This window comes from Amphibalanus amphitrite, unplaced genomic scaffold, assembly GCF_019059575.1.
Source record: "Amphibalanus amphitrite isolate SeventyFive unplaced genomic scaffold, NRLGWU_Aamphi_draft 000161F_arrow, whole genome shotgun sequence".
Taxonomy (NCBI): domain Eukaryota; kingdom Metazoa; phylum Arthropoda; class Thecostraca; order Balanomorpha; family Balanidae; genus Amphibalanus; species Amphibalanus amphitrite.
In genome coordinates, this window is record NW_024881656.1 from 132970 (window position 1) to 146878 (window position 13909).

General features: G+C 49.9%; 1 protein-coding gene across 1 annotated transcript; it reads left to right on the forward strand.

Annotated features, from left to right (window-relative positions):
- The first annotated feature begins 1367 nt into the window (after positions 1–1367).
- Positions 1368–5372, forward strand: LOC122383334. Its single transcript, XM_043369645.1, has 6 exons — positions 1368–1501; positions 1894–2103; positions 2863–3003; positions 3659–3923; positions 4564–4709; positions 5002–5372. Exons 1-6 carry the CDS (start codon positions 1375–1377, stop codon positions 5109–5111), a joined length of 999 nt encoding a protein of 332 aa, XP_043225580.1. The 5' UTR covers positions 1368–1374; the 3' UTR covers positions 5112–5372.
- The last annotated feature ends 8537 nt before the right edge of the window (positions 5373–13909 follow it).

Genomic DNA, 13909 nt, shown 5'->3' on the forward strand with positions numbered 1-13909 from the left:
TAAAATGTCCAAAGAACGCATTGAGCACAAATTTGGCCTTCCAGGTTATGTGGGACAAAAGTTATGTAGCAAAATAAATTATCTGGGGCGTCTTGCCCCAGGCTACCCTACCGTGTTTTCAAAGCACAAAAGTGATAGAACGAAGCGGATATCTCCAGCATTTTCCGAATTTAGTATTTTCTCATAGGCTTAACATTACGACGTAATGACCTCTAACTGACCTCAGGTCAGTGACCTCAAAAAAGCCGGACTATATGCTATACAACTCGGTGAACTTAGCACATCCTGAAAGTTTGAAGGAAATCAGTCGAAAACTGTGAGTTGGACAGGTGCAAGAAGAAAATTGAAATTTGACCATGACCTTGTACCGGTTTTTCTGACCTGGTGACCTGACCCAAGGTCACCCGGACCTGAAATTTTCAGGTCATATGTAAAAAAGTTGCCCCATAGGCTGTGCCAAATTTGGCGGCGCTGCGCGCCGCCGTTTTTACGCTATCTTCGAAAAACCTTAGGGGGGGGGGTCGCATCGACCCCCCCCCCCTGCCAGGGCGAGGGTTAAGTATCGACGACTGACACTGACTGACTATATAGATAGCTCGCTGACGACGAGTCTGAGCAGACTGACGAGACTGACTGGCCGCGGCCCTGGCGCGGCGGTTATACAGAGTATAGGTGGCGCCACGATCGAAGGCGGCCAGCACGGGAATGCATGGGCATTGCTACAATTAGTGAGCTGTTATTTCCAATGAGGGATGATTCACCCGTTCCATGCTTCTATCCTCAGGATACTGAAATCCTTCTCCTCCACGCCGCAACCCCCCTCCGGGCTGGACAGGCAACTTTATCTCATGCGGGCTGCTCCCTTGGAGCGGCACCGCTGCTCCCGAGGGAGCGCACCCCGTAGCCGGGTGCAGTGAGTGCCTCGGGGCTGGGTGGCCTGTCTACGGACGGGCTCAGCCCCGGCGACTCACTAGGGTGCCTGCCCAGACCAATGTCTCCCCCTAAATCCTATCATCCTTCCGGCTCTGCAATGGTCTTGTCGACCGAAAGGGCCTAACCCAACAAAACAAACAAACAAACAAACAAGAGGGATGATTATAGACATAGTGCAACCAATAGGAGTCGTATAGGTAGTTTCATAGACTACTGTATTATGCATATACTTATCGCATATACGTATTATGTTAATATATTCACATTCTACATATGACTGCTGTGCTGGTGCTAAAAAATTGTTGTGCGGCCGCTCGGCTATGTCAGTGTAGGCTGTGTTAGTGTCTGACACTCTGGTGTCAGTGGTGCAGCGGGGAGCTGGCGGCAGCTCTGTCCGACTGCAGTCCGCTGACACAGCTCTGTCCGACAGGGCCGGAGGTGATGGAGCCGAGGTGGCCGAAATGGTACAGGGATGATGATCTGTCAGTGTCGCTCCAGGGGGTGGCTGCCGACACCATCAGTCACCTGGCTGACCTGGGACGGACGGTCACACTACTGGAGATATACGGTGAGCAGCGGCAGCACGGACAGACCGCTGATATACGAGCTCAGCGAATGGCGGACACCGAGTAACGGTGTGCCGTTGTCGCACCTCATGGAGACAGGTGTGATACATAGCCAATGTGTTTTGCGATATAATGAAGCCAAATGAGCTCCTATGGAGGAGGACTGTTCAACCAATGACCTATTCGTTCAGAGTTTGTTAGGCATACACATAACGATTGTATTGGAATATTCAATACAATCGTTGTCTGAACCCATTGTACATAATATGCTTATACGCCTTGTCTGCTGTGTCCGTAAAACCATGCGAATTCATAGCTGTTTCGTTTTTTTCATATATCGACATGTATTCCAGTCGGCTGATCATGTCTGTATGTGTGTCTGTGTGTTTTCTAGACTGTCCTGATCTCATGGCCGGCAGCCTGGAGCCCCTCACCAGGTGCCCTAAGCTGGAGTGGCTCACCCTGTCCGGCGGCGTCCCTGACGCCGTGAGCCTGGAGCCCCTCACCAGGTGCCCTGAGCTGCGGTGGCTGTCAGTCACCCCCGCCGACCTCCCGCGACTGAGGGGGCAGCTGCCGGAGGGCCTCGTATTCCTCAATGTCAGAGGTGAGATACCGCAGATCACACATGTAATGACGGTATATGCAAATGGTCAGCGAAGACGGCATATGGACGAACTGATCAGCCTCAACTAGCAAGTCTCATCGTTAATCGTGTAGGTATATTACTCGTATTGTGGTGAGAAGGGGAAGGGGTTCAATGCACGCCCTTCGATAGTGTTCAACCTTGTGGCATATGCGTGGAATATTAGTGTAACGTCACGGGGTGATTTAAAAGTTGAGGTACTAGCGATAGTTGCATTGTCACAAGCAGCAAATTTCCGAACAAGCGTATTGAGTATTAATCGACGACTGACACTGACTGACTACATAGATAGCTCGCTGACGACGAGTCTGAGCACCCTGACGAGACTGACTGGCCCCGACTGGCCGCGGCCCTGGCGCGGCGGTTATACAGAGTATAGGTGGCGCCACGATCGAAGGCGGCCAGCACGGAAATGCAGGCATTGCTACAATTAGTGAGCACGTATTCCAATGAGGAATGATTATAGACATAGTGCAACCAATGAGAGTAGTATAAGTAGTTTCATAGACTATTGTATTACGCATATACTTATCGCATTTACTTATTATGTTCATATTCACATTCTACATATGACTGTTGGTGCTAAAAATTGCTGTGCGGCCGCTCGGCTGTGTCAGTGTAGGCTGTGTCAGTGTCTGACACTCCGGTGTCAGTGTTGCAGCGGGGAGCTGGCGGCAGCTCTGTCCGACTGCAGTCAGCTGACACAGCTCTGTCCGACAGGGCTGGAGGTGACGGAGCCGAGCTGGCCGGGACGGTACGGGAATGATGGTCTGTCAGTGTCGCTCCAGGGGGTGGCTGCCGCCGACACCATCAGTCACCTGGCTGACCTGGGACGTACGGTCACAGTACTGGATATATACGGTGAGCAGCGGCAGCACGGACAGACCGCTGATATACGAGCTCAGCGAATGGCGGACACCGAGTAACGGTGTGCCGTTGTCGGACCTCATGGAGACAGGTGTGATACATAGCCAATGTGCTTTGTGAAATAATGAAGCCAACTGAGCTCCTCCGAGCAGTGGCGGATCCAGGGGGGGGGGCAAAATGGGCATTTGCCCCCTCCCCCCAACGGCATGATTTTAACATTACGCCTATGGACGATGCATGGAAAGAATCGATAAATTTCTATGGTTTGCCCCCCCCCCAAAAAAAAAACTCTGAGCTGGATCCGCCTCTGCCTCTGAGGAGGACTGTACAATCAGTGACATATTCGCTCATAGTTAGTTGAGCATACCTACATATTGCGATTGAAATGCAGTGTTTGGTGCACTTCAATGCATTGGCTGAATTCAATGCATATCCATAGATAACATGAACATTCATGTTATCATGTTCATTCATTCATGTTATCACATTCATTCATGTTTATATGGCATATCATATAGAACCACTGTTACACCAAGGCTTACGGTGTCCATAAAACCATGCGAATTCATAGCTGTTTTGTTTTTTCCGTATATTTACATATATTCCTGCCGACTGATCCTGTCTGTATGTGTGTCTGTGTGTTTTCCAGACTGTCCTGATCTCACGGCCGGCAGCCTGGAGACCCTCACCAGGTGCCCTGAGCTGTGGGTTATCACCCTGTCCGGCGGCGTCCCTGACACCGTGAGCCTGGAGCCACTCACCAGGTGCCCTGAGCTGCGGGATCTCACCCTGTCCGGCGGCGTCCCTGACACCGTGCTGGACATTCTCAGCGGCTGCCCCGAGCTGCGGTGGCTTACACTGGGGGACCTCCAGCGGCCGGCAGAGACGGCCTTCACAGCAGCAGCGTACACCAGGTCAGTCAGCAGACACTGGCGAGGGGTGTCCTGTCAGACACTGACACTGACACAGTGACACACTGACACTGACACACTGACACTGACACACTGACGCTGACACAGTGACACTGACACACTGACACACCAACACTGACACACTGACACAGTGACACACTGACACTGACACACTGGTAGTGACGCACTGACACCAACACACCGACACTGACACCAACATATTAACTCTGACTCACTGACACTGATTCACTGACTGACACCGGTTCTGACACAATGACTGACACTCTGACACAGGCACATTGACATACTAACACTGACACTAACACACTGACACACTGACACTGACGCACTGACACTTGCACATTGATTTTGATGATTGACACACTGACACTGGCAAACTGACACTGACGCACTGACACTTGCACACTGACATTAACACACTGACACCGACACATTGAACTTGACGCATTGACACTGACACACTGACACTGACACACTGACACCGACACATTGACACCGACACATTGTCACTGACACCAACACACCGACACTGAACTACTGACACTGACACTGACTCGTATGTCCGGCCGGCTGGTGCCGCTGTGTTTGTGTGTGACGGCTCTGCTGCTCTGCTCTGTTACAGACTGGTCAAGTCGTGTCGGGAGCTGTGGGCTCTGTACCTTCACTGCACGGCAGACACCACCCGGGCCGTGCTGACCGCCCTGAAGGAGGCGGACCTGGGCCGGGACAGTAATGGCCGGCCCCGTACCATCAGTCTCTGGGTCCCCGGTAGGTGAGAGGGCGCCGCGCGCCGCGCCTCTGACCAGTCAGTCCCTCACAACAGACGCTGCACGGCGCCACCGGCCTCTCAGACACACACACTCGACCACCGCCGCAGGCCACGTCACGGACGGTGACGTGACGCGTCACGGCCACCACGGCCGACGGTGACGTCACGTCAGCCGTCTGACCTGTGTGTGACGTCACTGGCCGGCGGTGTGTGGACATGGCTGTACCGCTGTCTGTGTGTCTGTCTGTGTGTGACGTGTCCACCTCAGACGTGTCTCTGCTCTGTCCACAGGGGAGCTGTACCGTCAGCTGAGGAGCCAGGGAGGCGATGGGGTCGAAGTGGAGAAGTGGAAGGATTCGGAGGAGGATTCGGAGAAGGATTCGGAGGAGGATTCGGAGTAGGATTCGGAGAAGGATTCGGAGTAGGATTCGGAGGAGGATTCGGAGGAGAGTTGAGGACTCCAGCTGAAGAGCCGGCAAGGCGGTTGGGTCATAGTGTACTACTGGTGATGATTGATGCGCTGCACTACCAGTACCGACCGTGCATGCAGTGATGAGCTGACTGCAGAGAGGCCGAGCCAGTCGGCCGGGGCCGCCAGCTGACTGCTGCCGTGTGTGCTGCACCAGCCGGCACTGAGAGCGGCGCCGGTCAGCCGGCACACGGCCCCCGTGTCCGCTCTAGTGTAGTCATGTAGTTGTAGTAGTAGTAGTGTAGATGTAGTAATAGCACACGGATGTGATGTAGTGGGTAATTACCGGGTGGGTATTGTGGGTAATTGGACAGTGAAAAGTGATGTAGTGGGTAATTACCGGGTGGGTATTGTGGGTAACTGGACAGTGAGATGTGATGTAGTGGGTAATTGCCGGGTGGGTATTGTGGGTTATTGGACAGTGAAAAGTGATGTGCTGGAGAGACTACCGATCGTGGCATTACGCTATTCTGTATGTAGAACACACGTCTCTGACCGTCCGACTCGGTTCACCGCGCCTGGTCCCGGCGGCACGGCCGGCCTCGGTCACGTGACCGTCCCCCCGGTGGAGTCGGACGGCTCGGTCACGTGACCGCTCCCCCCGGGTCTGGCTGCACCTCGGCTCGGCGGTGCTGAGCGCCGTGCTGAGCGTGTTGTGACACGTCCCACACGGACAGCTCTACTCGACTACTGGCTAGCTGCCGTCCGAGCTGGCAGTATACACGCGGTGCCAGTTCAGACGGCGGCCGGCCGCGCCGCGCCCGCCCGCTCCGGTCCCGGCCGGCGGCCGTCACCCGGACCGGGGCGGGGACCATTGGTCAATCAGCTGACCATCGGTCAGTCAGCTGATTGGTCCGTCAGCTGATTGGTCTGTCAGCTGGTTGGTCCGTCAGCTGATTGGTCAGTCAGCTGATTGATCCGTCAGCTGATTGGTCAGTCAGCTGATTGGTCCGTCAGCTGGTTGATCCGGCAGCTGATTGGTCCGTCAGCTGATTGGTCCGTCAGCTGCCCCGCTCTCCACCGGCGGAGCGCGGCGCACGCCGAGACTCGAGACGTCAAACACAATGTCTATTATATACACGAGAGGAGACGCTTCAGCTGTACCATCTGTAGCCTAGGGCAATTAGTTACCGGGCGAGTATTTTGGGTAATTGGATGAAGTGATGCGATGTAGTGGGTAATTACCGGTCGGGTATTGTGGATAATGTAACCTTGGGTATGATGTAGCCGGCTATCCAACGCACAGTGTGGCCGAACACCAGTTTAGCGCGAATTTAATCCCAGCGCCGCTCGGATCCACTGAAAATGGTTCTCTGGTTCCAAAACTGACATTTACCCCTCGCCAGACCTATTGGTTTTCAAAATACCCCCCCCCCCTTTCACCAGCCGAAGGGGGGGGGGTACGACCCCCGTCGCTGTTTCGCCCCTGATGAAGCTAGAGCCTCGCCGAAAAAAACGAGCGTGTGTGCCGTTACGAGACGCAGCAACTGGTATCCGATTTTAAGGTCTCAGGTTAACCTGTGACCTCTGAGTTCAGGTTAAGTGGCCCAAGGCACGGATTCGTTTGAAAAAAATGCCGCAGAGCCGCAATTTTGGCATCATCGTGTTCGCCTCGCTCAGGTGCGTCGAATGGTATACTTTTTGTTCGGCTGAAGTCAACTTAAGGTGTTGACCTCGGGTCAAGGTCAGGTTAGAGCCCCCCAGATCACGAAGTTGGTCGAAGGAGGTCATGTTGCATATCATTCGATTCGGCAGGTCTTCCTGAGTCCATTGGTGGCTTTCCCGACTCGCTAGCTCAATTTGATCAGGAGTTATTGACGGAAAACTCTTATTACCCTAGTGACGTCATAAATGACGTCACGTAAGGCCAATAATGCAAAAGTGAAGCATCGGACCTTGCAAGGAGTGCATGAAATCACGATTCCGTGTTATTGAGATAGTTTATTAGGCTGGAGCCTGTCCGGCCGCGCCGCCCCCGACCTTGGTCAGGTCACGCCGGGCGGCCGACTAGACATGTTCAAAGCTGAGTTGACGGCAAATAGGCAAAAACTGGCAGCTGAAACTTGCTCGCTTATGTTCAGAAATGTGCGGAGAGTTCAGCCATGCCCTATTCGTCATATCCATTTTTATCCATTTTGACATTTTCCAACTTCTTTATTAAATACTATTGTGAGAACGATACACATGCAGGGCTCCTGTTCTAACTCATTAAACTCAGAAATCATTCATTGAAAAGCTACCATGATAGCAGAAACAGCTTCATCATGAATTGTGCTATCCGGTGATATGCTATTTTCTCATATATCTTCTCGAAGCTTCCGTAAAATTTACATTGAAAACTGGACATATTTCTCAGTACCATAGCCCGATTTCAGGAACCGGAGCGTGGGTCTACTTTCGGCAGGGATAAAAGTCCTCAAATGATAAAGTGGCTTAAAAATAAGGTTCTATCCGATAACTTCAGACAATTTCCTACCCACACTGAAAGAAAAACTACACCTGAAATTGGAATATTATTACGGTACACAAATCTCCACCCCTTTTAACTTCATTTTATGCCAGAGTAAAAGATGTTTGCATGGACAATTGGAGATTAATTCTGCCACCCGGTAGTAAGTAATATATCCTCGTAAGCTTAAAACTACACCCGTTGCGGAATAAAAGTACGGTACACAAATCTCCACCCCAAATCAATTCATTTTACACCCCTAGGTAAAGGGTGTAAAGGGGCGTTAGGAAGAATTAAGCATGTAATTTACGATGATAATTTTACGCCACAGTGCAATTTAAGCCAAAACAATTTCTACGCCTTGCGACATGGTGTAGAAATACCAGCGGGCTGCGAAGCTGAATGTGTAAAATTTAAGTCAAGATGTAAAAATAGCTCACGTTATAATCCGCATACAAAACAAAAGTAAACGATAATAATTGTATGTTCTTTTCCAGAGGGAGTAAAAATACGACTGGGTAAATATACATCGCCAGCCATAACTATCCCCCAGCGTGATTGTATCTACTGTCGTCTTCTGAGCACTTTCGATAAAGTCAACTATGGTGCATCTCTCCAACGTGTTGTTTATTTAAAATAACTTGAAACGACAGATCACAGGTTGCTACAGATTGGTTCCTCCCAACACTGACTTCCCTGAGGATATCACAAGCTGCACAAATCACATTTTATTCACAGCACAGTTCATCAGGTCACTAAGTCACGTTTCATCATGTACTTTAAAAACAACTGAGCATTTCTTCGTGTAACGAGTATCGACACCAAACGTACGGTCTCTGAAATCAAAGCACAGGTCCAGGTGTACGAACTAGGAAAGCACTGACAACAAAAACTCCGTTAAAAAAACTGACTGAGGCCTTCTCAACTCACATCATCTTCAGTGCCTATAGGTACTGAAGATGTTTCACGGCACGACACTACAGTGCGTTACGTGTATCGCGGTGCTGAGTTCCTATTGGAAACATCCACATACTCGAACGCTCTCAATGTTGGAGCGTCCAACATGTGGTTAATGTGTTTATGCATGTGAGCTTGTACTTTCTGTTAAATAGCACAATAAAAAGACTCCAATGAAAAAAAAAGTTTGTAGATGTTTCTATGGAAACTCAATACCGCGATACTAGTAGCGCACAGTAGTGCCGTGCCGTGAAACAGGGCCCTGCTCGGTCACCCGACCACTGCACTGGTGCCTCTGAATCGGCAACAGTGGATTATACGAAGGATGGCATTCTCGGCCGCACTGAGAGGAATCGCGAACTTCATAACCCGTGCATATAAGACCTCAAAAAGGATCATGCTGGGCCCTCTAAAAGGCAAATATAGCACAGCGTGCGCCGCAGCGAAGGCAGCCAGCATCTTCATCTCACTGCTTGGGAGACGATATTTCACATAGCTGACCAGGCACTGGGTTTCTGGGTGAACGGACACAGAGTTGCGTCCATCCTGCAGCTCCGAAATCGTCGTGCCGCCACCGATCACCAAGGTGGCCGCCAGGTCGTCATCTACCAAGATTGAAAGATAAAAAGAACTATTAACCACTGCAATCTTTAAGTTAAGAACGACTTTGTATGTCAGGCCGTCCATCCGTCCGTCCATCCGCCCATCGATGTAAATTGAAGGATGTAAAGAAATATTAAACACTGTAATCTTTAAGAAAATAGCAGTTTTGAATGTCGATCCTTAAGAATTGACAGATGAATCTATTAACCCGCGCACCGAAGGGGTTCTGAGCCAACTTAGAAGCGACGAGAGGGTGGATGACCGCCCCCCAAAGATCTCAAGAACTAAGTAACTTCGCGAGAAGCGGCAAACGACATTCGAAAGCTCGTAAGAAGGTCTATGAAAAAAGTACTTCGGTCATTTTTCGTTAGGGTTCAAAATGACGTCATCAGAGGTCATCGAAGGTCAAATTATGCGAGTAAACGTAAAAAGACCGACAACATTCAACAAACGACTCCGTAGCTCATGAACAGAAGAGCTAAAAAGTCGTATAAAAAAGGAATCTGATGGACATAAGAATGACTTGAAATTTATTCCATTGACTTATAATGGGCAGGTAAAAAATGACCTATTCGTAGGTCATCGATATGCAATTCTGAGATATACGAGTTGTAGGTGCTCATCACCAAAATTATTTCTGTGAGTTTCAAGATCTGCTTTCAACAACGAGATAGCAAACTTCGAAGATTGTGTTTCGAGGTGAGGTCACTTAACGTGGCCTGGTGGCTTGACTTTTTTAAGATATGAGCTAAAAATTTCCAGAGTGTGTAGGGGAGAGTGGGGCACATTCGTGCAAAAAATGGATAAACCCATATATCTGTTCTTTGGTTAGTGCAATGGCAAAATTGTTGATTGTAGTATGGAAAGGAACTATTGCAGATAGTTTTCCTCTTTAAAAGTTATCCTCTAAAATTATTGCTTCCATTAGAAAAAATGACTTTTAAGAACTCTGAACATTTGCACGAAACTGCCCCACCTATGGGGCACATTCGTTCAAGAGGTGGGGCACTTCCGTTCACCCTGCAAAGTTCGAGAAATTACCGGGCATTACCAGAAATTTACCAAAGGAAATTGGCAGGGGGTCATTTCACTTGATTCCTTTCGACAAGAATGCATTGCACAACATATGTAGAAAGAATGGGCTGGCCAACAAGAATGTGCCAACTGCCGGCCTCCGTGACCTCGCCAAGTTCGCGTGAATTGCTCGTCACGACGTCGCAAGCAGTCGAGACTGAGTCAGGCGAACGTCATTAGAGAAACCTACTACAGATAAAGTCATAAATCGCAAAAACTAAAAAAAAACATGCACGAATGTGCCCCCAGGCAGTGCGTACACGAACCTGCCCCACAACGTTATTAGTAATATATTTCAAAATTTCTTTTTGAAAAAAATGACACTTTTTCAACAAACAAGTTTGCAGCAGTTCCGTGAATAGAATGAGCTTCTTCACCCCCAATTTTGAAAAGCTGAACCACATTTCCGAGTCAGGATCACGAAAATGGATGATATGAGAAAAGTTTGGAAAGCTCACGAATGTTACAAATTTGCGTTTTTATCAAGCATGACAGCAGGTACAGTGTTGTCTTCTACGGTGAACGAAGGGCGGCAATGATAGACATATTTCCATAATTTACCTTGAGCTCGTGCAGTCACTCGTGTTCCCATAAACTGCTGAAAACGAATGTGCCCCATGCACGAATGTGCCCCACTCTCCCCTACGAAATGGATGTATCAACAGTCGTGCCAAATCTGGCGGCGCTATGCGCCGCCTTTTTTATGCTATCTGACAAAACCTGAGGGGGGGGGGGCTCCCCCGTCGGTGCGCGGGTTAAGCACTGTAATCATAAGGCAAAGAACGATATTGTATGTCTGTCCGTGAAAACTGAAAGATATAACTAGTAAGCACTGTAACATTTAATTACAGAACGATATTGTATGTCATGGACGGACGGACCGACAGACGAGACAGACGAAACAGACAAATGTAAAATATTGGGGGGGACACGTCCCCCGTCCCTCCCCCCTCCCCCCGGTGGCGGAGCCCATGGATGAGACAGGCGAGACGGACGGACGGACGGACGGACAGACGGACGGACGGACGGACAGACGGACAGACGGACAGACGGACAGACGGACAGACGGACAATTGTCGTCAGTCATCATTAATGGTGGTTTAAAACTCACCTTCAACGGGTGTGGCGCCCTCCGGAGGCAGGAGTTGTGCGGTGTAGCACGCCTGTCGCGTCATTGAGGTGACTTTGTCCTAATGCCATTCTCGCCGGCGTGACCCACGACGAGAGCCAGGTCACCCCAAACCTGAAAGTAATACACAAAATAAATTAGCAACTTTTCCAGGCCAAGATTCTAGTACTTTTGTAAAACGTAGAGAAATAAAATTACTAAACATACCTAAACATATATTGATCAATCGACACATTGAACATTTGATGAAGTTACAGTTAAAAACCTCAGTAGGTACTTAACTGATTTCTCAATTTGCCCTTGAGAACAAACTGCAAGGGTCAATTTGAGCTTCTGGAATCACTAATCAGAATGCCACGTATTGACACAAACAGCTAAGTGAGTGACGTGCATACAGACAGCAGCAAATCAATTTCATCAACTGCTACATCGAAACATTATCAAGTCAACTTACCCTCAAAGTTATTCGGAAATGGGTCCAGCACTAGTCAGTCATCACCACACCGAACGCACCAGCACACTCGCACCTATCTCACTGTTTCAACCGCCAGAAGATCACTTGCAAGCGCCAGAAGTCTCCGTGGCTCCGGTTCGGAGCAGACACAAAAATGAAAATGGCGGAAACGGAAGGCTCGCGAGCCGCACGTGGACGCTATCGTAAAATAATGAGCATATGGGTGCAGAACTATTATGTTTAGGGTATTTTAAATCCTTGTCATAAAATAACACCATCCTCATCGAAACACACTTTACAAAGGATGCATATTTACACCATGATGAGGGTTGAATTATCAGCTGACAAATCAGAGTGCAAATTTATGCTATCAGATGGGTATTCTTATCCCACTTGAAGAAAATACACTATAGTAGTAATTTTACCATCCATCAATTAGAGGGGTAAATATCTCAAAAGTTAGAATTGCACCATGAGTGTTAAACTGGATTGAATTAAACCCCAAGAATACGCTCGTGATAGAGTACATTCGCACCGGAGCATTATTTTATTCTCCATATACGTCGAACAAGGGTATAAATATTCTTGATTTCGGTGTAATGGCGGTGTATAATAATCAAATTCAAATTACCAAGGTGTACTTTTCTTTCAGTGCATTGATAGGTATAAATAATAGTTTATCGAAAGTCGGGTTTTTGATTAAATTCGCGCTAATCTGGTATTCGGCAAGACCGTGCAACGGTCGGATATAGTCAGCTGGATGCTACTGAATTGTGTAGAGCTCTGACGGCACCGGTCATAGCGAGTGTCCTCGCGTCTGTCCGACTCGGTTCACGGAAGCACGCCGTCACGGCCCGGGTGTGCGCCACCATGTTTTGTGTCCTCTGCTTCGTACAGGGGGGTAATTGGGACTACCGACCGACTGGGAGTCGGAGTCGGAGTCCGTGTCGATCAAGCTGCCTTGACTCCGACTCCGGAACGGCTTTTTAGATTTTAGTTATCACTTGGCCATGCTACTGATAATCGGCTGCGCTTTGACTAATACATTTTACACATGTCCAGTCTTTGTCCTGGAAAACAGCTACCTTCGGAGCTTACCTCATCATTTGTACTAATGTCCTGGTGACCTGAGTACAGTTTGGCTCCACCAGAGGGGGGGGGGGTGTTTCTGCGCCGCTGTTCCGCCGCTGCTGTGACCTGCCGAGCTGCGGTCCCGGCTCCAGAGCACACCGTCGGCCGTCGAGGCCTGGTCCTTCTGTTCCGTGCACATCATCAACAGGTGTCGTATATATCTATAATACAGGCCCAGCGTGGGAGTTCACCGTTAACCGGCGGCCACACACTGACTGGCTGGATCGCCACTCGCCGTATTTCACCGCCTTCCCCGGTGCCGGGCGGACGATAACCTGTATACGACACACTGTTTTACCCGCCGTCATTTGGGATCAGGTCTGAGAGCCGCCTCGGGTAAATCAGCTGCCGTCTCGAGCCATTTGCCTGGATCTAGGATCCCATCGGATCCGATATCAGGATAACTACGTGGGATCAGATCACACATATACCTTTTCTGAGATTCCTGCACATTGCACATGTGTTTTGGCCACTCTGACTGGTGTCATGTGAGTAGTTCTCTGTTGCAGTTCTGTGTGTGTTGTATGGCCTGCACCCGTCCCCCTCACAACTGCAGTGCTCGGTGCTGGTCAGTGACCCAGTGGCCAGCAGTCAGTGGCCAGCAGCGTTAGCAGTGACCGGTTAGTTATCGCACAAAGATAACTGAGGTTCTGGCCAGCGGGAAACGGACGGGAGACCGGCGCAGCGGCCATCGTGGGTTGGAGGCTGGGGCGGGGAGGGGACGGGAGAGGAGAACGGGGCGGTAAAGTACACACGGCCGGGCCGCCGGCAGTGATAACACCCTAGAGTGACAAACAGGGGAGGCGGGCCGACCGCGGTGCCGCACAGTCAGTCAGTCGCCGCGTGGGGGCGAGAGGAGACGACGCTGTGCGGTGAGGCGTGGACGGACGATACTCTGTGGTGAGGCGAGGGGTACCAGGATACCAGCGTCCA